The sequence below is a fragment of the Lepidochelys kempii genome, chromosome 2 (assembly GCF_965140285.1).
Source record: "Lepidochelys kempii isolate rLepKem1 chromosome 2, rLepKem1.hap1, whole genome shotgun sequence".
NCBI classification, from domain to species: domain Eukaryota; kingdom Metazoa; phylum Chordata; order Testudines; family Cheloniidae; genus Lepidochelys; species Lepidochelys kempii.
This window is the reverse complement of record NC_136381.1, coordinates 231,433,746-231,459,177: the sequence shown is the minus strand read 5'-3', so window position 1 is coordinate 231,459,177 and position 25,432 is coordinate 231,433,746. Positions and strand designations below refer to the sequence as shown.

Here is a 25,432-nt window from a genome sequence, read left to right as displayed (position 1 = left end):
GAATATACTGTTAATAAATGTTTGTTTAATAAGTTCCAAGAAAACTCATCTTGGGGTATCACAATCTAGTCTTCTTTAAAGTCTTCCAAGAACAATTATCACTACCACCATCCCCCCATCAAAAAGAAAAAAAAGCCCACCACCTCCCACAGATTAGACAAACTACCTGAATTTCTATTGTAAAAAACAAAACAAAACATTTTTTTTCAAGCCGTCTTCATCCATCACACAAACTCATCACAACTTTGAGTCGCAGTCTGCTTTTTTTGTCTCTGTATACCTGTTGCTTTGTACAGCAAGCTAGGAATGCCACTTAATAGAGCAATATCGAATCAATTAAGATTAATTCTAATGCCTGTTCCAATATCAGTTTGTTTAGAATACTCTTGCTCAATAAATAGACTGGTCTTTTCAGCAGCCAGACTCTGATCTCAAGTGTGCGTATGTGATTCTCACTGAAGTCAGTGGGAGCTGCATATGCGTCTGAGGGTCTATTACATGACATACACAAAATAATGGTTGACTTAAACTTTTTGACTACAACAAGCACTACTGCCTGAAGCTGTTTATTACTAATATATATCTTTTTTTCTTTTAGCTCATAAGTGCTTTAGGCACACTGGAAGCAGAGAGGAAATATGAATCTCTATTAAATTGTCTATCTCATCCTCCAGCTTTCACAACTGTTAGAGTTAACACTCATTTGGCTTCAGTGAAACAAGTGAAAAATCTGCTGTTTGAAGAGATCCACAAGGTTTGTGCAGTTTTGTGTCCTGGTTATCACTAAAGATAGCTACAAGATTTCTGGTTTTCTAGCTGATTGCAAGAGCCTTTTTTCAAATAATGGAAACACTTCCTAAACTTGATGAGTATGCCTACTTTCAGTTTGGTGCCGGGATGAAAATCCTATTAGCACTTTCAGAGTCAAATGGAAACATAGGTAGAGTCTGTGAGTTAAGTCCAATACTAATCGATATCTGATACATTAAAGGAAGTTAAAAATACTCATAGTGCCCTAAACCAAATGTGCTTTCATCAACAGGAGAAAAGACATGTTTGGGTTTTTTTTTTTGCAAAGTTCTAAAGAACTTGAGTTTTATTGTAGATAAGGTCTAATAAAAAATACCAGCGATTGAGTCAGAGAATTTCTGTCTTTGCATTTTCGAAAAGTGCACATTCCTTCAGAAATTTAAAATCTATAAATAAGGACCATATAATACTCATGGATTATTTGTATTATAATAGCACCTGTAGACCCTAATTAGGATTTTGGCTTGGCCCCTTTGTGCTAAATGCTTTACAAACGTAGAAGGAAGGCACTGCAATCTAGACAAGACAACAGAAATAGAAACTAGTAGTCTGAGAAGATATATGCAACAAGTATAGAGCTTGCTTTTAATAAAAGGTGACAGAAAAATGAACTGATGTTGCAATGTCTTATTTAAGAAGTCTGTGAAATTGAAAGAAACAGAGTATCCAAATAACTTGAGCGATTCCTGCCTGATGGTGTAACACAATGCTTTGACGTTTAGTTAATTTTTTGATTTTTTTTTTGTTCTATTTATTTTATGACTGTCTTTATCTGACAGAGATAATTAATTGTAAGCCATAAAGTCCGAAAGTAAATTGTTTAGAAATCCTACCATATCTCTTCAGTCTTTCTGAGGCGATCCGGTTCTTCTATAAATAAATTATTGATGTTGGTGGGTTTACAGACAACAACTGTGTGACGGGGCCAAGACATTTCTGTAATGTGAAAGCAGTTGGCGCTACTCTAACTATTTGCTAGGAGGGTAATGAGTTATGCTTGTTTTATCATACAACTTGTTCTAGGAATCTGGAACTGGTATTTTTGTCAAATTTTTTGCTTTGTAAGGGGAAATGCTTTGCTAAAAACACAGATACAGAGAAATGAATCTTGTCAATGACTCCTAGTGTGGTCTTGGCATTTCTGAATGTATTTATTTATCTCTGTGTTTTAGCTTGAGTATTTATAATATACAGCATTTCCTAATGTCGGATTTCCCAGCTTCTCATCAATTAAAGAGATTCTACCATTCATAGATATAAAGTGTGAACTGAAAAATAATTAATTCCAAGTACAATAAAGTACTTTTTAAAGCATTGTTGTTTGTTAATGTTCTTTTATTTTTAAAAAAATTCAACAGCAGTTTAAAGGTCTTAGTGTTCCAGTTCTTCGGCATCCAGAACTCCAGGACATCTTACTTATTCCTGTCATTGGACCCAGGTTTGTAATTTTCAGACTTTAACAACTAATTTGTGTTACTGAGTTTCACGACAGGTTTTACATTAACCCATTTTTGATAACTTAGACACTGTTAAAAAGTTGCAAGTGTTTTTTAAGCCAAAATATGCAGTACTTGTCCTAGATAACATAAATTTTTGATCTTTCAAACTCCCTCAGAATTTTGTTATATTTTAAAAGACCATAATCTTTTCTTTCTCCATTTATGATAATGGACTTCATATTAGTTTTCCATACAGCAATTGCCGTGTGGCAGAGTATGTTAGGAGGAGGTAGATTATCTCTGCTGAAGGACTAGGGACTTTGGCAGGACTTCAAAGTATAGGGTCTTGCAGTAGTGCACAATATTCCTCCGTTAGAACATTTGCATTTACAAGACTCACATGAGTGTATTTAGGGAAGGTAGCATAAATGATAACGTTAAACAGGAATTCCAGGGTCACATTTATTCCCCTATGCTGATGTCCTACAGTATTCATACTTAAGCTGGGTTTTTTTCTGTTTTTCATTTTAGACAACTTTAGTGTTCCCTCATTGTTTCCACTCTTGGAAGTTTTTTCATTGCTTAATTTAACTTCACAGTTAGAAGGATAATCTAAATGATCTTTCTTACAACGAGGCTTCAAAATTACACACAATTGTCAATTTTGAGTTTACCAAGACTCTGTCAAGTGGGCTTTTAAATTATAGGGATCATAAACAATACTAGTGTGTACAAACTGTACATTGTATTATGGTATTTGCTGTCTCTCTTTTACAGTGTTGGACAGTACTTTATTATTTGTTGTCCTGCACTGATCTTAAATCCTCCTTTGATGTACCAATCTCTAAATAATCCACTATTTGTACTTGTCCTTGACAAGTCTGAGCCATTACTTTCCTTATCACCAACCTGGATACAGTAGCTACCAGCAAAATTCCCTGCATCGTGTTCAAATGTTTGTTGTAATAAAGATTTATGGCAGTTATTAAATTTAAAAGATCACTTTTTGACCATCCTGGTTGAACACTAAGTTGTTACTGGCAGAGAAAGTGGAGAAGAATGATTTTCACATCTGTTAACAACTTGATTTTGTATATTCGTATCAGATTTTTGGCAGCAGCAGTTTTGGGGCTGAATATGCATTTTTCCAAGGACTGCCACTTGGTTTTATTCTTTACTTTTAACAGGACTGAACTGCATCTTGTAAGTTTGATATACAGTAGGTGCATATTTATCCATCACCCTTTCTCAAACAGCATGTATGAACTGACTTTTTTTTCTAAAATAGACTGTCAGCAGGTTTTTGTAATGAAATTACACTTCGTATCCTCAGGAAGGATCTACAAAAGCAATCATCTGAAGTCATTGTTGGAGCCCAGTGTGGGAATTCAGTGCTACGAGGAGCGCATGTCTTTGTTCCAGGAATCATATCTGCTTCAAAATGTAAGGGTTCTCTAATATATTCCAGTAGGATTTAGGGGGGGAAACAACCATCCATTCCAGTTGACATCTAGTATCTATTTTACTTTGTTTTTGTTTGTAAAACTTTCATGATTTTTCTTGTGCAATACTTATAACAAAATGGTGCATGCTACCTCTCCTCTTCTGTGCTGCTTTCAGTTCTCTCTCCTTTTTAGAGACTTCAATTTCTTAACAGCAGGATTGTCTGTCATTGATATTTTTACATTCTTCTTCTTTTGACTTGAAAAAGAGGGTTTTTTTAACAAAGATCAGATGTTTTCAAGTGAGACATAACCTGACCAAACTGAAAAGTTATGTCATTTTGGTGTATACTGGAGAGATTAATTTTGTAGATTTTCTAATAAGCTTCAGTAGTTGCTATTAAAGTCAGTATTTACCCTTAATACTGCCTAAGAAAAGCACGTTCAATTTAGTAACTTCCCAATCTAACCAAGGGGAAATATGGGGCACATGATTGATACCTCTGTGTAGTTAGTGGCCACTAAAGTAGGAGCTGTTAGCTTTTGAAAAAATGGCAAACAAAGACACATTGACTTCATGATATCTTAGGAACATAAGAAAGTAGATGTAAAGGAGAACTGAAGTTTTTGGTTTTTGTTTCGCTTTCCCTTGACATTGAAATTGGCATGTTTGATGTTATAATGGTCTAGTGTGACAGATTGACAATATCCTGAATGTACCTTATTGAATTGAATTGAATTAAATCTTACTGAATTTGGGTTAATACCTTTGTGGTAGATTATATTAAAAATGCAAATGTTTATGTACTATTGTGAAATTGTATGGAATTTCTATAGCAGGAAAACAAAATTAATACAATTTCTGGAAGGTATGAGAAAATTCAAAGGTCTTTTTGGAACAATATCTGTGATGCGGATATTCTAGGAAGTTCCTTGAAGTGAGGGGAATGCAGGTTTTCCCCTCTGAAGCCAACACATTGAAGATAAGATCTGGGGAGAGAGACCTATTGTATACTAATTACCTGCTTCTGGAATCTCCAGATCAAAGACCCCTGCTCTATATAAAAGGGTGGATTAAATTTCGCATGAGTGTACTTGTTCTGAGGTGAATCTGTGATGAACTTGTAACCACAAGGAAACACTTAGGGTGGGGTGATGAAAAACTGCTCTTGACGGAGCCCATTTTAGAGTTGCAATGAAATCTGGTAAGCTTATTAGCATCTGTGTTTTTAATATGTTTTCTCTGTAATGCTTTTTACCTTAAGAATAAAGTAGGCTTCCTTAGAAAGAAACAGGTGGTAACTTTCATCTATACCAATCATTCCGTTATCAGAAAAATCAAGCAGATTTAGGCAGATTGTCTTTGCTGGGAGTAACACAGTGAAGGCAGGGAACTGTTCAGCCTGGACATACCCTGGTCAGAAGTGGGTGACATGCGGGTCTCCACACCAGAGCGGCCACAGCTCGGGTGTTGGAAGCCTGAGAGTGGATGCCCTTGCTGGACCACTGCGGGGAATACAGGTGCAGTTGCCCTGAACTGAGATCTTAGTATTGACTTCTGTTATTTCTTGGTGAGAAAAATCTTTCTCATATCTAATTTATGGAGGTTCTGAAGTTATCATGCGAACCCTTGTGTCTCTCTCTCCCAGTGCCAGTGAGCCAGAAGATAATCTTCTACATATGCTATTGAACAGTGCTTAGTCTTCAGCTACATATTGAAACAATTTGTGCTATTTATTTTTTTAAAGATTAAACTAACTTTTATAATATAATTGTAGATGATTCACTTTGTTGTTATCATGGTAGTGACTATGGCTGTGTTAACCACAAGTCTTTCTTTTTCCATCTAGATCAGCGTTTCTCAAACTGGGGTCCTTGAGGATACTACAGGGGATCCGCGGGCCCTGCTGATCAACTCCTCCCCATCCTTCCCTCAGTGTCTCCCCCTCCTTCCCAGCGCCTCCTGCACGTTGGGAAACAGCTGTTCAGCGGCGTGCAGGAGGCGCTGGGAAGGAGGGGGAGGAGCGGAGATGGGGGATGCTCGGGGGAGGGGGCGGAAAGAGGCAGGGAAGAGGAGGGGCGGGGGTGGGGTGGGGTGGGAAGAGGTGGGGAGGGGCCTTGGGGGAAGGGGTGGAGTGGGGGCAGGGCCTGGGGGGGCCTTTGGGGTCTGCAAAATTTTTTTAAATCAAAATGGGAGTCCTTGGGTTGCTAAAGTTTGAGAACCACTGATCTAGTAAATTTTGGCCCTGAATAAAAAAAGCACTTATGCATGTGCTAAAATTCAGTCCTCTTCAGAAAAGTACTTAAACTCGTGGTTAACTTTAAGCATGTGCTTAAGTCCCATTGACTTAATATGTATGCTTTCCTGAATCTAGGCATTTATGAGAAAACGAGTAAGTTGCTGCAACAGTTGTTGAAACTGCTTTTATTTTGTACAGTTCTACTCATAAATATGCAAAATACTTACTGGGTGAGCTAGTGATTTATCATCATTGCTGTACATTAGCACACAGCATCAAATAAAAGGGAAACATACTTCAACAGGACTTTAAAAAGATTTTAGAAGAATTACAGATAGGAAAATGAAGTGGAGAGTATGCTGCCAGCTTGAGGTGAGGTACAATAAAGCCCTGTATCTAGAAATTGCACTCAGCACAGATGGTATAACAAGACATGAATGGTAGTGCATAAGTGGGCCACTTAATCATTGATCAAGTTATACAGATAAGGAGAAAGAAAAGGAGTACTTGTGGCACCTTAGAGACTAACCAATTTATTTGAGCATAAGCTTTTGTGAGCTACAGCTCACTTGGTCAAGCTGTAGCTCACGAAAGCTTATGCTCAGATTAATTTGGTAGTTTCTAAGGTGCCACAAGTACTCCTTTTCTTTTTGCGAATACAGGCTAACACGGCTGCTACTCTGAAACAGATAAGGAGGAATCAGTGATTGAAGATCTTTAAGCTTAGTTTGACAAATTTAAATTTAAGCTTTAGGATAGTCAATGTAGCTGCCTGAATGGGTGAGAAAACACGAATATTGCAAGTTATAACTAAAAATTTAACATACTGCTGCTGCGTTCTAAAGAGACCGACAACAAGGGAAAAAATCTTTTGGCTTTACAAGTGAGGATGGACAAATAATTTGATGGGAGGTAAAGTTAAATGTCTGCAAATTTCACAAATACTAGGTAGATGGTAGCAACATGGAGTGTCAGTGTTTTGGGTATTGTAGACATCCCAAGAAGAAAATTATCTAGTGTAGAAGCTATTTCTGGCTACAAGAATTGATCACAAATATAATACAGTTTTTAAAAGTTCTAAAAGCATGTCTCCATAATAAAATGATTCTTTCCTTCGGGCACATTTAATCTAGCCCCTTGGTCATAGGAAAGAGATCTCTGAAACACAACCCACAAGCCACGTTCATTCCCAGTTCAAAAGCTGAGTCCTGCCTCTGTAGTTTTCCTCTAGTACAGCCAGCCAGGCCCTTCAATAAAAAGATCCTAGAAAAGCATATGGGGAGAAATCTCTAAGGGTAGTTTGAATAATAGTTGCTCTCAGAATGAAGCTTTTACAAGTAGAGGCAGAGATCAGTAAGTCCACATGTAGACCATGCTTTCTTACTGCTTTACTCCAAACAGGCTTAACAAAATCTCCTGTACCAGACACCAAAGTGTTCTTCAAGCTCTTCTAGGCACCAGTGCAGCAAGATACTTGAAGACAGTGGGACTACTTGTCTTCTGATGATCAGGCACATGCTTAAGTACTTTGCTCAACTAAATGCTTTACACAGAGGTGGCTTCTCTGTCATATTTTGTTTGCAGAAAATAATTAGGCAATGAGAAGACTGCCAGGTGACTTTGTGGACTGGCTAACGGTGGAGATACTCAAAGCTTGTCTTGACCTGAAATCAATATTGCTATGATGCAAGGGGTTGAAGTACATGGCCCATCAGAAGTTCCAGATGAGTTGGGCACTGTTCTTTTGCCAGATTTAAATTTTTAAAAAATATCTTTCTTTCCCTAGTTATGAAAGCTGGAGATGTGGTCTCTGTATACTCTGATATTGAAGGGAAGTGTAAAAGAGGCGCCAAAGAATTTCTGGGAACCAAATTTTTCATTGGAAATGGGATTTCAGAATTGAGTCGCAGTGAAATCTTCAGTTCAAGTGGCTCACTGAAGTAAGTCCATAGTAACTGCAATGAGGATTAAGAAGCTGCACTTATTTTCTTTTTTGAGGGGAAAAAAGCTAGGAATTTAGAAATATTCTGTAATACACATAAAGTCAGATTGTGGCTTTGAACGAGACATTACATTGGAGGCATGTGAGAAGGGACACTGAGGCAGTGGGAGCTTTGGGAAAAATTCTGGCTGACTAAAATTTTCTTCTGCACTTCTCAGGAGTGCACATTACAACAGCTGCTCTATGACCCCTTGAAAGGGTGCAGCATGTACTTCCTCCACCTGATGAAGAAGAGAGAGAGCATGTTGGGACACTGACTCACCACCCTTGTAAAGAAGGCTGTAACCTAGATTCCAAGGGGGCAGGTGACAAAAGACTTCAGGTTAGGTATAAAAGAAGGTGACCTTAACAGAGGGCTGAAAGTTAGGAGGGAAGTGGGGAATGGAAAATTACAATACATAGGAGTAACAAGAGGGAAAACTGTGGGGGAGTGTGCACATCTTAGATGACTGTACACAAATGCAAGAACTTTTGGAAATAAACAGGAAGAACTGGAAGTCTTAATGCACAAGCAAAAGAGACTTGGTTTGATAAATCTCGTGACTGGAATATTGCAGGGGGGACGGGGGACGGAGGGTATAGCTTGTTCAGGAAAGACAGGCGGGGGGAAAGGTTGCATTGTACCCGTCAAGAATGTACCCACTTGTTCTGAGGTCCAAAGGAGGTTAGGGGCAGGCCAGTGGAAGGCTTCTAAGTGAAGATAAAAGAGGGGAAAAACAGCCCAACAAATCAGAGGGAGGAGGTGAATGAGGTATTTCTAGAACAAACAACAGAAAGATCCAAAAAAGAAGATCTGGTATTAATGAGGACTTTTACAAAATAATATGGCAAAACTCAATGTCCAGTAAGTTCTTGGAATGTGTTGGGGACAACTTGTTTTAGATGGTGGGTAAGTAAGCAGGAGCACAGTCACTTTAGACTTGATTTTGACCAACAGGCAATATTAGTTGTGAAGGTGGAAGGCAACTTAGGTGAAAGTGATCATGATGTGATAGGCTTCCTGATTTCTAAGGAAAGGAACTGAGTGAGACCAGCAGAATAAGGACAATGAATTTTAAAAAAGCAGACTTTGGCAAACTCAGAGAACTAGTAGATAAGATCCCATGCAAAGCAAATCTAAGGCAAAACAGTTGAGGAGAGCGGGCAGTTTCTTAAAGACACAATATTAAAGGAACAACAGCAAACTATCCTGATGAAAAGGAAATATAGGAAGAGAAGAGGTTCATATGGCTGCATCAGCTCTTTAATGACTTGAAAATCAAAAAGGAATCCTACAAAAAGTGGAAATGGCAAATTGCTAAGAGGGAATATGAAATAATAGCATAAACATGCAGGGACAAAAATCATAAAAGCTAAGTCACAAAATGAGTTACACCTAACAAGGGACTTAAAAGGCAATAAAGAGAGGTTCTATAAATATATTGAGAAAGATGAAGGAACAAGAGAAAGATGAAGGAAAGAGTAGGTCCTCTATTTAGCAGCGAAGGAGAGCTAATAATGAACAGCTTCAAGAAGGTTGAGGTGTTTAGTGTCTATTTTGCTTGTTTTCTCTAAAATAATTAATTGTGACCAGATGCTTAACACAATATTAACAGCCAGGGAGACGGAACAAACTCTAGAATAAGGAAAGGATAGGTTAAAGAATATTTAGATAAGTTAGATGTATTCAAGTTGGCAGGTCTTGATGAAATTCACCCAGTAGTAGCTGAAGTAATCTCAGAACAATTAGTGATCATCTTTGAGAATTGTTGGAGGGGCGATGTTTCAGAGGACAAGAGAAAGGTACTGTTTGCCTGCTTTGGAACAAAGATGACTTGGGGCATTATAGACTAGTCGGTATAACTTTGGTACTTGGAAAGATACTAGAACACAATATTAATCAATTTGTAAGCACCTAGAGGATAATAGAGTTATAAGTAATAACCAATTTGGATTTGTCAGGAACAAATCTTGGCAGCCAATCTAATTTCCCTTTTTGAGAGGGTTAGATGCCTAGTGGATGGGAGAAGTAGTAGACGTGATATATCTTGATTTTAGTAAGGCTTTTGACACTGTCCTACATGACATTCTCATAAGCAAACTAGAGAAGTGTGGTCTAGATGAAATTACTATAAAGTGGTTGGAAAAACTGTACTCAAAGAGTAGTTATCAATGGCTCATCAAACTGAAAGTACATATCTAGTGGGGTCCCACAGGAGTCAGTCCTTGGCCTACTAGTGGTACTATTCAGTATTTTCATTAATGACTTGGAGTGGAGAGTATTATAAAATTTGCAGCTGGGATGGGTTGATAACACTTTGGATAACAGGATTAGAATTCAAAACGATCAGGACAGATTGGAGAATTGGTCTGAAAATCAATAAGAGGAAATTCAGTAAAAAATTGCAAAGTACTACACTTCAGAAGCAAAAAATCAAATGAATAACTACAAAATGGGGAATAGCTAGTTAGGTGGTAGTATTGCTGAAAAGGATATCTGAGGGTTATAGTAGATCAGAAATTGAATATGAGCCAACAATGTGATGCAGTTGCAAAAAAAAAGCTAATATAATTCTGGGGTGTATTAACAGGAGTGTCATATCTAAGAAACAGAAGTTAATTGTTCTTCTCTATATGGCCCTGGTAAGGCCTCAACTGGAGTATTGTGTCCAGTATGAACAAACTGGAAAGAATCCAGAAAAGAGCAACAAAAATGATCAAATGGGTTAGAAAACCTGACCTATGAGGAAAGCTTAAAAAAAACTGGGTATGTTTAGTCCTGAGAGAATACAACTGAGGAGGGAACTGATAAGTCTTCACATATGTTAAGGGGTTCTATAAAGAAGATTGTGATTAAATGTTCTCTGTGTCCACTGAAGTTAGGACAAGAAGTATGGCTTAATCTGCAGCAAGGGAGATTTAGGTTAGATATTAGGGAAAAGTTTCTAACTGTAAAGATAGGTAAGTACTGGAATAGAATCCTAAGGGAGATTGTGAAATTCCCATCATTGCTGTTTTTTTAAGAACAGGTTAGACCAGCGGTTCTCAAACTTTAGCAACCCGAAGACCCCGATTTTGATTTAAAATTTTTTGTGGACCCCCAGGATCCTTGCTCAGCCTCAGGTCGCACCCCATATCTTCCTGCCCCTGCTCCACCCTGCCCCTCCTCTTCCCACCCTCTCCCCTAAGCACATCCCTTCCCCGCTCCTCTCCCTTCCTCCCTCCCAGTGCTTCCTGGACCCCGCTGAACAGCTCTTCCCTGGTATGAAGGAGGCACTAGAAGAGAGGGGGAGGAGTTGTTCAGAGGGGCCGGTGGCCCTGGACGTGATTCCGCCCCCTCCCATGAGTGAGCCCCATCCCCGCTCCTCCCCTTCTCTCCCAGCGTCTCCTGCACGCCACTGAACAGCTGTTTCCCGGTGTGCCGGGGTACTGGAAGGGAGGGGTAGGAGTTGAGTTGATCCGTGGACCCACGGACCCCCTGGAGTACTCTCATGGACCCCCAGGGGTCCGCGGACCCGAGTTTGAGAAATGCTGGATTACACAAACACTTCTCTAAGTATACAGTACTTAGTTCTGCCTCAGTGCAGGGGATTCTACTAAATGACCTCTCAAGATCTCTTCCAGCCTTACATTGGGTCAGCCCTGCCGTGGCCCTTCCCACCCACTCTGCTTTTTGGGAAGGTAATGCTTCTGGTTTGCCAGTGAGATTGTGCCCTCCCCTCAAAAGAGGCATGGAAAGCTCCTTGTGTCCTCTCTTCCACTTGCACATCTGTGGAGGGCTAAGATAGCCACCATCCTGGTTCTAAATCATGCTATGTTTATGCTTTTATAGCAGCTAGCCCAAAGGAGCCTTGATGCTGAGCAGGGTTTGTAGGTGCTACCATAGTATAAATATTTATTAATGCTCCAGTTCTCAGTTTACAGTTGCAGGATGGGTTGTAGATACTGGTTTAGTGAATTCTGAAGACATTATTGGTCAGGAAACAAGTGGGTTTATTTTAACTAGCATTTGACATTGTCACATTGAGTTTTGCCAAGTTAATAAGCAGGATGCAGCTTTGATAAACTGTCCTACTGCAACCACTAAGTTTGCTTTAGTTTGGCCAGAAATGCAGTCTCACCCTTTCCACCACCTTCCAACACAGATGTTTTCAATTTTAAAGGAGCTGTATTTTAGGTTGACTATCTTTAATGAAATCTGTTTATAACACTATTTGCCAAATTATTTGTTATCTTCAAGCATGCTTGGCGTCTTTGTTTTTGCTGTCAAAGAAAGTGATTTGGGTTTTTTCCCTCCAGCATAGAATTAATATGTAAAGTGTGTCCAGTATTGCAGAACAGCTCTTTTTCATATAGTTACATCAAACATACGTGCCTGATTTAAAACACAATCTACAAAAAACTTTGGTGTGAAACCTACCTCAGATGACAATATGGCAAAATTGAATATAGGACACTAAAGCTTGAGTCTGTCATATTTGCTTTTCTGTCTCAATTCTTCTTTGTCTGCATGCTGCACTTAGGAAAATAGATTCATTCTTGCTGACTGCAGTTATTTAACAGTTGTGTTTTCAGGTTCATTTGTGCCATTTCTCTTTTTTTGTTGCGATTACTTAGTAATATTTTTATCTCTACTTAATGAAACGTAAAACTGTAGAGCCTATGTTAACTTTACACATTTTGTTTTTCCATGCAAATCAATGTTGATGGCTTTAATATATAGGATATTATGATTCTCCAGTACTGTAGATAAACTAGCAAAATACAAGCTATATTGAGCTACTATAAGGTGGGTGCATAACTGGTTGGAAAACCATTCCCAGAGAGTAGTTATCAGTGGTTCACAGTCATGCTGGAAGGGCATAACGAGTGGGGTCCTGTAGGGATCAATTCTGGGTCTGGTTCTGTTCAACATCTTCATCAGTGATTTAGATAATGGCATATAGAGTACACTTATAAAGTTTGCGAACGATACCGAGCTGGGAGGGGCTGGAAGTGCATTGGAGAATCAGAATCAGATTCAAATTCAAAATGATCTGGACAAACTGGAGAAATGGTCTGAAGTAAATAGGATGAAATTCAATAAGGACAAATGTAAAGAACTCCACTTAGAAAGGAACAATCAGTTGCATGTATACAAAATAGGAAATGACTGCCTGAGAAGGTGTACTGCGGAAAGGGATCTGGAGGTCATAGTGGATCACAAGCTAAATATGAGTCAACAGTGTAACACTGTTGCAAAAAAACAAACATCATTCTGGGATATATTAGCAGTAGTGTTTTAAGCAAGACACAAGAAATAATTCTTCTGCTCTACTCTGTGCTGATGAGGCCTCAACTGGAGTATTGTTCTCCTGTTCTGGGCGCCACATTTCAGGAGAGGTGTGGACAAATTGGAGAAAGTCCAGAGAAGAGCAACAAAAATGATTAAAGGTCTGGAAAACTTGACGTGTGAGGGAAGATTGAAAAAATTGGGTTTGTTTAGTCTGGAGAAGAGAAGACTGAGAGGGGACATAACAGTTTTCAAGTACATAAAAGGTGGTTATAAGGAGGAAAAATTGTTCTCCTTAATCTATGAGGATAGGACAAGTAAGCGGCTTTCATTGCAGCAAGAGCGGTTTAGATTGGACATTAAGAAAAACTCCCGAACTGTCAGGGTGTTTAAGCACTGGAATAAATTTCCTAGGGAGGTTGTTGAATGTCCATCGTTAGAGATTTTTAAGAGCAGGTTAGACAAACACCTGTCAGGGATGGTCTAGATCGGGGTGGGCAAACTTTTTGGCCCAAGGACCATATCCGGGTATGGAAATTGTATGGCGGGCAGTGAATGCTCATAAAATTGGAGGTTGGGGTATGGGAAGGGATGAGGGCTCTGGCTGGGGGTGTGGGCTCTGGGGTAGGGCCAAAAATGAGGAGTTCAGGATGCGGGAGGGGGCTCTGGGCTGGAGCAGAGGGTTGGGGTGCGGGGCAGGGGGTGAGGGCTCTGGCTGGGGGTGCGGGCTCTAGGGTAGGGCTGGGGATGAGGGGTTTGGGTTGCAGGGGGGTGCTCTGGGCTGGGACTGAGGAATTTGAAGGGCGGGAAGGGGATCAGGGCTAATGCAGGGTCCGGGCAGCGCTTACTTCAAGCAGCTCTCAGAAGCAACGGCATGTTCCTCCTCCAGCTCCGCAGAGGGGGAGCCAGGCAGCTCTGCGCACCGCCCTGTCCACAGGCGCCACCCCTGCAGCTCCCATTGGCTGTGGTTCCAGGCCAGTGGGAGCTGAGGGGGCATCGCTTGAGGCAGGGGCAGCATGCAGAGCCCCCTGGCTGCCCCTACGCATAGGAGCTGGAGGGGGGACATACCGCTGCTTCTGGGAGCAGTGTGGCGCCATGGCACGTGCAGAGCAGGGCAAGCCTCTGACCCTGCTCCCAGGCTGGCATGTCAGAGCAGGGCAAGCCCTGGACCTTGCTCCCCAGTGGGAACTCGAGGGCCAAATTAAAACAGATGCGGCTCCTGGGTCGTAGTTTGCCCACCCCTGGGCTAGATAATATTTAATCCTGCCATGAGTGCAGGGGACTGGACTAGATGACCTCTCGACATCCCTTCCAGTCCTCAGATTCTCCTGCTCACATTCTTCTTTCAGCTTTTTAGAGTTTCTCAGATTTGCATATTAATTAATAAATAGTAGTAAAACCTAACATTTGTATAGCACTTCACATTTTCAAGTCATTGATCAGATATTAATTAATCCTCACAACACTGCTACAACGTAAATAAATTAGTAGTATGCCAGTTTTACATATGAGGAAACCATTCTTTTTTGGCCATTTTTTAATGTGCAAAATACAAAGAAATATTTTCTTTACTTTGCAGATCACCCATTTGGTGAATCCAATGTGATGACGTTTCAAAGGGTATTCATTAGCTTGGGGTATAAAATTGTAAAAGGTTTATTTTATTTGAGTTGATTTTTATGTATTTTCACTTATGCAAAATTCTGTTCACAGTTAAATAAGTATAACCTTGGTGATTTAAGTGGAATGTGCCCCTTTATCATTAATATCACTATTGCTGAAAAACAAAAAGCAGACCATCACTGGCTAAAGTAGTATCAATTGAGTCACTCAGAAATTTTCTGAGTATCTTGTGAAAAGGTGATTATTAAGAGAACAAAGGAATATTTCCATGGCAAAATGTAGTTTTAGAACTTTAGAACAGAGCAGATAATTTAGTGGAATCAGATTTAATATGAGTTTCTTGCTTTTCAGAGGAATAGGTGTAAGAATGACAGACCCAGTGTACCTTAGTCCGTCGTTGGACAATGTGCTGTCCAGTTATTTGTTTTTGCAGGTAAGTGCATTACTAAACGGGGCTGTACAATTTTCAGAAGAATAAATATCCTTCAGGTGGTTCATTAGGACTCCAGAGGAATTCCATTTTCAGAGTGCTTCCATAACACCTAATTCAATACTTTCTTCACGGAAGTTGGATATAGATCTGAAGAAGAGCACTGTGTAAGCTTGAAAGCTTGAGTCTTTAATCAACAGCAGTTGATCCAAAAAAAGATATTATCTCACCCATCTTGACTCCCCGATAGATAGAATAAAGCATTTACAGGTATCTGTTTCAGACATACTGAAACTGATATATATAGGTTTTAGAGTAACAGCCGTGTTAGTCTGTTTTCGCAAAAAGAAAAGGCGTACTTGTGGCACCTTAGAGACTAACCAATTTATTTGAGCGTAAGCTTTCGTGAGCTACAGCTCACTTCATCGGATGCATACTGTGGAAACTGCAGAAGACATTATATACATAGAGACCATGAAACAATACCTCCTCCCACCCCACTCTCCTGCTGGTAATAGCTTATCTAAAGTGATCACTCTCCTTACAATGTGTATGATAATCAAGTTGGGCCATTTACAGCACAAATCCAGGTTTTCTCACCCTCCGTGTCTCTCTCCCCCCCCCCCCCCCCACACACATACACAAACTCACTCTCCTGCTGGTAATAGCCCATCCAAAGTGACCACTCTCTTTACATACAATGTTGATACACGTATTTTACCAACACAGTAATGTTCAGCAGATTGTTTTCAAGTGATACTTCTCAAGGCATATTTTGTACAAAACTTATCATAGTCTTGTAAAAGTGGTGACCATAATAGTAGAGCCCAGCACACCAGCTTTAGACACTTGGGGCATGATTTTCAGAAATGCTAAGTAGCTGCAGCTTCCATTGACTTCAGTTAGAGTTGTGGGTATTCAGCACTTCTTAGAAGATGTCTGTATATTCTAAAGATTGGCTCCAAATACCAAATTATCTGATCAAATACCAGTACTCTATCACAGCTGTGGATGTCAATTGGACAATAAAGCATACACGCAATTTTGTTGAGTTCTTTTTCAGATTTTTAACTGAGCTGGAAGACAATATTTTAAAATATTTACATATAATTTAAGACAGCATATTATTTCTTCTTCGAGTAATTTCTCTGTGGGTGCTTCACTTTAGGTGATTGAGTGCCCTGTGCTTCTAGCTGGAGAATTTCGACAGCAGTATCTGGCTGGGCTGCACATGCGCTCTCCCTGTCTCGTGCCTGTTGCAGCAGTTGATTAGCGCTGCGTGGCCGTGTGTCCCCCCCCCGACCTTTCTCAACCACCAGGCTAGTAGGTTAAGACTTTCTATTTTTCTTCTCTCCATATAAAAAATAAATAAATATTTCTTTATAACTTCATCCCGTCACAGGATAGTCCCTCTGAAATGCCAGGATCTCCTGGATTTAAATGTTGTATCCCCTGCTGTGAGGCAATTCTTATCTCTGATGGACACTCACAATGTATCACAGGTCTGGGGGAAACACATGTACCCCAAAAGTGCATTCATTGCCATAATCTGAAGACCCTCACCAGGAAAACAAGGGACCTCAAATGTAAGCTTATTCTCATGGAGAAGTCCCTCCATTCTGCCTCAGATTCAGGAACGCAAACTTCTCCTGGTGACTAATCACTGAAGGTGGCTTCTGACAGATCCCCCTCCTCAGCTTCATGTGGGAAGGACCTGTCTCCTAAAAGACCTGCAAAAAGGAGAGCTTCCACTCCTCCTACCGAACTTGCATCTAAAAAGAAGCTGTGGCAAAGTACCTATGAGTCGGCAGGGGCTTTTGGTACTATCATTACCATTAAAGCCACAGACGGTAAGCAGGCAGGCTCCAAAAAGGAAGGCAGAGAAGAGACGGCCGTTTCCACTACAGCACCGGCGGCAACAACAAAATCCTCTGTACCGAGTGCCTCTGCAGTTTCTAAGGCACCAGTGCTGCCACCTGACTCTCTCCTGCACATCACTGATGCATCGGCACTGAAGCCTCCTAAGTCCTCTGTGCAGTCAATGTAGATGCCTATCCCTACAGCACTGCACTACCCCCAGGTACTGCAGCAATTCTCGGCATCGCAACAAATGCAAGTACCTCTTCTGGTACTGAGAATACAGCAGTTCCTTGCACCTAAGGACTTGACAGTGATACTGGAACCTGAGTCCCTTCTCCTTGGTACTGACAATGCATTGATGCTTTCAGCACCATGCACACCACCAGCTGCATCTGCCTCTCCCGCAAGAGGAGGATGAGGAGGGGGAACTTTATTCATCTCAGCATTCCTCGTTCCTGCAGACCAGTATCAGATCTGAGCCACAAGAGCACCCTAGACACCATCCCAGACCAGACATACAAGGGTGGTATGGACGCCCATGGGGAACCCCACCTGTGCCTTTCCCACCACAATAGTTGTTCTAGGACCTGCAGGCAGCATACAGGCCATATTTTCCCAAGCCACCATGCAGCAGAGAAATATATAGACACTCCTCGCCAAAGCCAGTAGGACCACCCGACGTCTCCCAGGAACAGACTTTTGAGGAAACCAAGCAGGAGTTAGACCGGGAGGCTATTCCTATAGCCAGCTCGTCTTCCTCACCTCACAAGACCATCATGCCTCTGCCCCCTACTACCGGATATGATTTCAAACAGTTTCAGGAACCGTTTGAAAGAATAGCTGACACACTTCAAATCCCTCTTAAAGAGGTTACCGAATCCCAGCGTAAGTTCTTGGACATACTCCGCACATTGACATCTTCCAAAATTGCCTTGCCCATAAACAAAGCCATTATGGAGCCCACCACAACCATCTGGAAAACCCCTGCCACTATCCCACCTATGTGTAAGAGAGTTGACAAAAAATATTTATGTCCCTTCGAAGGGGCTAGAATTTTTTTTCCCACCCCGCCCCAACCAAATTCTCTTGTGGTGGATGCTGTTAACAAAAGAACATAAGAGTGGTCCTACTTGGTCAGACCAAAGGTCCACATAGCCCAGTATCCTGTCTCCTGACAGTGGCCAATGCCAGGTGTCCCAGAGGGAATGAACAGCACAGGCAATCATCAAGTGATCCATCCCCTGTCGCCCATTCCCAGCTTCTAGTAAACCCAGATTAGGGACACCATCTCTGCCCATCCTGGTTCATAGCCATTGATGGACTTATCCTCCATGAATTTTTCTAGTTCTTTTTTGAATCCTGTTATAGTCTTGGCCTTCACAATATCCTCTGTCAAAGAGTTCCAGAGGTTGACTGTGCATTGTGTGAAAAAATACTTCCTTTTGTTTGCTGCCTACTAATTTCATTTGGTGGCCCCTAGTTCTTGTGTTATGAGAGAGAGTAAATAACACTTCCTTATTTACTTTCTCCACACTAGTCATGATTTTATAAACCTCTATCATATCCCCCCTTAGTTGTTTCTTTTCCAAGCTGAAAAGTCCCAGTCTTATTAATCTCTCCTCATAAGGCAACATTATTCCAGGTCCACACCTCATCATAAGGAGGCCTACCACAAGGCCTACTCATCAGCAACATTGCAGTTTAGAATTGCCAATTATGAAACTCTCTTGGCAAAATATGCCCACACAACATATTCAAAATTAGCAGACTTTATTGAACGTACACCAGAGGAAAAAAGAGAGCAGTTTGCATCACTCGTTTCTGAAGGCCACCTTATATCTCGAACAGCCTTTCAGACAACATTGGATTCCGCTGACAGTGAGGACCATTGCAACTGCCATAGTAATGCGCCGGGACTCCTAGCTGCACCTCTTGGGGTTTCCAAGGGAGGTGCAGCTTGGAGTCCCGGCGCATTACTATGGCAGTTGCAATGGTCCTCACTGTCAGCGGAATCTAATGTTGTCTGAAAGGCTGTTCGAGATATAAGGTGGCCTTCAGAAACGAGTGATGCAAACTGCTCTTTTTTTTCCTCTGGTGTACGTTCAATAAAGTCTGCTAATTTTGAATATGTTGTGTGGGCATATTTTGCCAAGAGAGTTTCATAATTGGCAATTCTAAACTGCAATCAACCATAGAGGATCTTACTTTCGAAGGTCCAAAGCTGTTTTCCAGGAAGATTGACGAGTCACTTCACTCCTTAAAGAACTTGAGAGTCACTCTTAGATCTCGAGGCATCTATACACCTACAAGAAAATGCAAACAGGGCAAGTATTCTACGTCACAATGTCTTAAGCTCTGTACACACAGAACCAGAGTCAGTATGATCCTCAAAGACCACCCAAACGAAGATCAAATTCTTCACAGCCATCCACATCGCAGCAACCCATCTCCAAAATACAAATTTGAAGATTTGGTCACGGGATTGACAGACCTCCCCCAACTACTGTTGCTAACGCCACACTCCACCAACCATCTGTTTACAAACCATCTGGTACCCTTCTACCCATTCTGGCGTATTTATCACATTTGACAAATGGGTACTAGAGATTAAGACCGGCTACCCCATCCAGTTCCTCTCCATCCTCCCTCCCTGTTGCTCTTCAGGGACCCCTCTCGTGAGTCACTCTTGAGACAGGAAATAGAATACCTTCTGTAACTAAGCACGGTAGAACCAAGGCCAGTACAACACGGAGGGAAGAGCTTCTATTCTCATTATTTTTTAATACAATTAAACAAATTCGTCAAAACACATTTCAGGATGGTGACTTTAGCAACAATAATTCCTGCATTGGAATGAGGGGAATGGTTTGCAGCCCTTGACCTGCAAGATGTATATTTTCACGTCGCCATGCACCCAATACACAGGTGATTCCTCCAATTTGTATTGGGACAGGACCACTTCCAATACACGATACTACCCTTTGGTCTCTCCACGGCCCCTCAAGTGTTTTCCAAAATTCTAGCAGTAGTGGTGGCCCACCTACACAAGCAAGAGGTCATGATCTACCCGTATTTAGATGATTGTCTGATCAAGGCTCACACTCAAGAAGAAGCCGTCAAAGCCATGCAAAAGACAATGTCACTTTTCATAGATCTCAGTCTGTAAATAAACCTTCAAAAGCCAACACTAACACCAGTTCAACAACTGGACTTTCTTGGGGCCTACCTACACTCTATAGAGGCGAAAGCATCACTACCACTTCAGAGATTTGTTGCCCTGACAGACTTGATCAATACCATGATACACAGTCTACAAGTATCTGCTGGGACCTGCCTTCATCAGCTAGGTCACATGGCGGTGACCTGCCTTCGTCTACTAGGTGTCCATGTTGTAAATCATGCCAGACTAAGTGTGCGCTGCGGGCAAGCTTGCCTCAGGACAGTGTGCATTCCACACAAACACAGACTGAACAAACTCCTAAGCATGCCAGTGAAGTTCAAGAACTCGTTACAGTGGTGGACTCACCTGCACAATGTGTACACAGGCATCCCCTTCCTAAACCTCCCCTCGCGTCCCGAAATGGTAATTACAATGGATGCCTCCCTACTGGGATGGGGTGCCCACTTAGACAGCCTCATAGCATAGGGCAGTGGTCTCCTTTGGAATCAACACTCCACATTAACATTCTGAAACTGCGAACAGTTCATAATACCTGGGCGCACTTCATGCCTCTAGTTGAAAACAAAACCATACAGATCATGACGGATAGACAGGGAGGAGCGAGATCGTACTCCCTATGCACAGAGGCCATAAAGTTGTGGACGTTATGCATTGAACACAACGTCAACGTATCAGCCACCTACCTACCGGTATCTCAGAGTATCGTGGTAGACGCTCTAAGCTGAAAGTTCACACACGACCACAAGTGGAAAATAAACACCTCCATGATTTAGAACATATTTCAACAATGGGGATTCCTATTGATAGACCTATTTGTCACAAATCTCCAATGTTTTGCTCCAGAGTGGGTCTGGGACCAAAATCCATAGGAGATGCATTTTTCATCACAAGGGATGCACCTCTCCTGTATGCCTTCCCTCCCATCCCACTACTGCCCAGAGTCACACACAGGATCAGATCTGATCCAGCCAAAGTCATCCTGATTAGCTCCAGCATGGCCTAGGCAAACATGGTATCCATGCCTACAACAGATGTCAGCATGTCCACCGCAAGTCCTTCCACTTTTTCCAAATCTTTCTCAGGATGCAGGCCAAACTTTGCAAACCTGGAGATGCTCTGTCTGAGAGTTTGGCTCCTCAATGGTTTCAAGGTGAGGAGATGATCTGCTCCAAAGAAGTTAAGGAATCTTGCTAAACAGCAGACGGACAATTACACACTCGACATACCTCCACAAATGGAGGAGATTCCACATGTGGTGCCTAAACAAACAAATGGAAGCGACCAATTCTACCCTGCCCATAGTCTTGGACTACATCTTTACCTTAAGAAATCAGGTCTCTCAATGAATTCATTACAGTTACAACCTTCCACCACAAGGTGGATGGCATTTCGGTCTTTGCACACCCAACTACTAAAAAATTCCTGCAGGGCGTTCATAACCTCTACCCAGAACCTAGAGCCCCAACTGCTCCGTGGGACCTCACCTTAGTGCTTCAATCTCTGATAACTGCCCCATTCAAACCTCTGGCTACATGTTAACTACTACATCTTTCCATGAAAGTAGCCTTTCTAGTAGCCGTCACATCAGCAAGGTGTGTCGGAAAAATAGGGGCCTTTATGGCAGACACATCATATACGATTTTTCTTAAGAATAAGGTGACTCTGAGACCCCCAACCCTAAATTCTTGCCTAAAGTCTCTTCTTCTTTTCACCTCAACCAGCCAATCCATCTTTCCACATTCTTCCCTAAACTTCATAAGGATAGGCAAGAGGTGACATTCCACATAAGAGTGGTCCTACTTGGTCAGACCAAAGGTCCACATAGCCCAGTCTTATCGTCCATTCAGAATTAACTCCGATCCGCTCCTTTCACCTGAGGTGCACTGAAGTGGAACACCCACAGGGACATCACTCGAAGAAGAAGAGAGGGTTACTCACCTTGTGCAGTAACTGAGGTTCTTCAAGATGTGTGTCCCGTGGGTGGTCCCCTACCCTTCCTCCTCCCCTCTACTTTGGAGTTCTAATTAGTCCTCTGCAGAAGAGAAGGAACTGGGGGTAGGGGGCGGCTGCACGGCGCTAATCAACTGCTGCAAGACGGGGAGAGCACATGTGCAGCCCAGCCAGGTACTGCTGTCGAAATTCTCCGACTAGAGTTACAGAGTGTTCGATCACCTAAAATGGAGCACCCACGGGAGACACATCTCGAAGAACTTCAGTTACTGCGCAAGATGAGTAACCCTCTCTTCTCCCCAGTACATGTACTCTGTTAATGCAGTGCAAATCCTGCTTGCAAATGCCTTAAACCATGTGTTTGAGATCTAATGTTAGCATTGGAGCTCTAGCTTTGGAGCTGTAGTTTACATTTGTAAAAAAATTAAATTTCGGTTAGTATTCAGATTAAGGAATCTGATTGGCTAATCAACAAACACCTTGTCTATACCAAAACAAGCCACATCTCTGTCTCCTTCCTGGTTTCTCTGAGCATGCCTCCTCATGTGTCAGGCTTCTTGCCTTCACCTGTCTTCAGATGGAATTCCAGTTCTCCCACTCCATACCATTCCTGGACTACTGTACCTTGTGTATCAACTGTGCTTGTACAGCAGCTCTGACTGTGATTCTTCCCTTGTGATCAGTGGTGTGTATATAGTGACTAGAGAGCCACCTTATGGTTTATTTTACCAGTTGGAACAAAGCTTTTAGAGAAAAGGGATTTTAAAACAAACAGTATACACACAAATCTATCTTGTCTCTAGGCTTGCTATCCCTAAGGGTGGCCTAGGCAGGTCTAACTTCTTCAGGCACTCCAGTGGGTGCCTGAGTGTCAGCCTGGCTGTTCAGCTTCTCAACTAGCCTCCCACATAAAGAGAGTGAGGGCTTTTCTACACATGCAGAGGCTCAGCTGCACCAGTGCAACTGCGCTGCTACAGCGCTTCTGGTGAAGACGCTCTATGCTGATGGGAGAGAGCTCTCCCATTGGCATAATAAAACCACCTCTGCAGTCCACGGTTTACACTGGCGCTTATGTCGGTGTAACTTATGTTTCTTGGGGGGTGGTTTATTTACACCCCTTGAGCAACATAAATTATGCTGACATAGCCCAAGGCACTTTGTATCCAATCAGATTTCCTTTGTTTCTGTCAGCTCCTGCTCTTCAGCCCTGCTTCTCAAAACCAGGTCATTAGGCTCTGCAGGAGATTGAGGCAGACTCCAGAGCTAACAACTCTGCCATTGTTCCATACAAATCCTCAAATGTTTGCTGAGGGGTGTTTTATTCTGAGCCATTATTCTACTTCCTACTTGCTTTCTTTACAGCCCTCCGTTAAGCTAAACAAATACATTCATACAGTAAACATCCTAATGACCAGGTCAATATAGTATCACAGGGCAACGCCACAGTCAGTCACAGTATCATCCTGTTTTATTTAGCTTTATAGTTGCCTTAGTCATGAATCCCCAGGAAATGCCCAGCACCTCAATTGTTAATGCTTAAGTTTAGGAGAAAAGCGACCAGAGATGTAAAGTGAAATATAGGTATACGCTTAATATGAAGTATTTAAATTGAAATTATTCAAGCTCTGTACTAGAGAGAGCAACAAAAATATAAGTGCCTTCACTGATTGATGAGATGGTTTTCAGTATATATTCCCTTTGTTTGTTATCCCTGAAATAAAACTGTTTTAAAGCATTAATTCAAACTTTTTGTTTTAATAATAGAACTTGCCCTCTGCAGTTGTAAGCCATGTTTTAAACCCTCAGCCAGGAGAGAGAATTCTGGACATGTGTGCTGCACCTGGGGGAAAAACAACTCATCTTGCAACATTAATGCATGACCAGGTAAGAAAAATCATTGAGCATTTTTTATCTCAAGTAAGGAAGGTTTGACCTGCATTTCACTAGCATGACTCACTTCGCTTATCTATTGATATCCACAGATAACACAGAATAGCAAACCATTTATATTTGAACATGCTGCTTACTTGGCCGCATGTCAGAATTATTGAAATAAATACAGGTCTGTCTTATCACATAGACACTTATTACAAATAGAACCTTATTTGCCTTAAACTGATCTGGTTTTAGTGGACATTTGTGATGAAATTTTTTTTAAAAAGTGTTATAATCTTTGTTTAGCAGAAGCATTAATAATGTGTAGGGCAGTGTTGAGAAATGTACGCAAGCCTTAAAGCTGATGATGTATGGGAAGCATAAGGAGTTATTTCTAAAATGCCCTAAGACTCCACAACTCTTTACAAAACACAGAAAGACAAAGTCCTTGCCCCAAGGAGTTTTTCAGTCTTGGAGACAAATAAAATAAGATATAAATAGGGCTTCTGATTTTAACAGATTAACACTGTTAAAACACCCCAATGCAAATCAATAAATCGCTGTTTATCCAATAGACACTGGAAATATGTGTCTACTGGCTTGTCTACACAGATCAGTAATGCTGAGTAGAGGGGTGTGATTTCTAAAGTGTATTAATGTGTTGTGCATTAATTGGTCCATGTAAACCCTGATGGTATGCACTAAAGATTCCCTGGTGAGATTTAATGTATAATGTATAAATGATACTGTATTTAAGCAAGGTCATTGTTCTTCGAGTGATTTCACATGTGCATTCCCCTCTTGGTATGTGTGCATCCCGTGCACAGTCATTGAAAATTTTTCCTTTAGTGGTACCTGTTTGGGTGACTTGAGCACCCTCTGCTGCTGTGCACCGCTGTGCACTGGTATAAAGGGCTCAACTGCCATAGCTCCCTCAGTTCCTTCTTACCTCTTGTGATGGTCACTGGAATCACTTGGCTTGCCTTAGCAAGTGCTCTTAGTATTTGTGTGCATTGTAAATTAATTGTAGATAGTTTTCTAGATAAGTGGTTCGCAACCTTTTCTCTGCTGCAGCATACCTTTAATTATTTTGAGGCATACCACCATATTGTCTCCAAATGAACTCTGCCTCTTATTGTCTCGGTTTGAGCCGATTCCCACCTTTGCCATTCACAGTCTGTACAATACAGTTAATTATGTTACATTCTAACATCGTTAACTATATTGTACAGACTGTGAGAAGTATTTTCAGTTGACTCACACATTCACATCAAGATGCCAAATAATTTTTTTTATTATATGAGGAACAACAAATAATACAAAAGTTGA

At 41.4% G+C, this 25,432-nt stretch overlaps 1 protein-coding gene across 15 annotated transcripts in view; it reads left to right on the top strand.

Annotated features, from left to right (window-relative positions):
- The window catches only part of NSUN6 (NOP2/Sun RNA methyltransferase 6), a 52,616-nt gene that overhangs the window by 4,068 nt on the left and 23,116 nt on the right, over positions 1-25,432 (top strand). For 13 of the 15 annotated variants that reach the window (XM_073334180.1, XM_073334174.1, XM_073334173.1 and 10 more), the window contains exons 3-8: positions 599-754; positions 2,169-2,248; positions 3,583-3,692; positions 7,718-7,871; positions 15,159-15,240; positions 23,993-24,112. In XM_073334180.1, coding sequence (XP_073190281.1) covers positions 7,720-7,871; positions 15,159-15,240; positions 23,993-24,112 — 354 coding nt within the window. In that variant the 5' untranslated portion in view covers positions 599-754; positions 2,169-2,248; positions 3,583-3,692; positions 7,718-7,719. The remainder of the gene's footprint in view (positions 1-598; positions 755-2,168; positions 2,249-3,582; positions 3,693-7,717; positions 7,872-15,158; positions 15,241-23,992; positions 24,113-25,432) is intronic. The other 2 variants (XM_073334166.1, XM_073334179.1) reach the window with 1 other exon arrangement.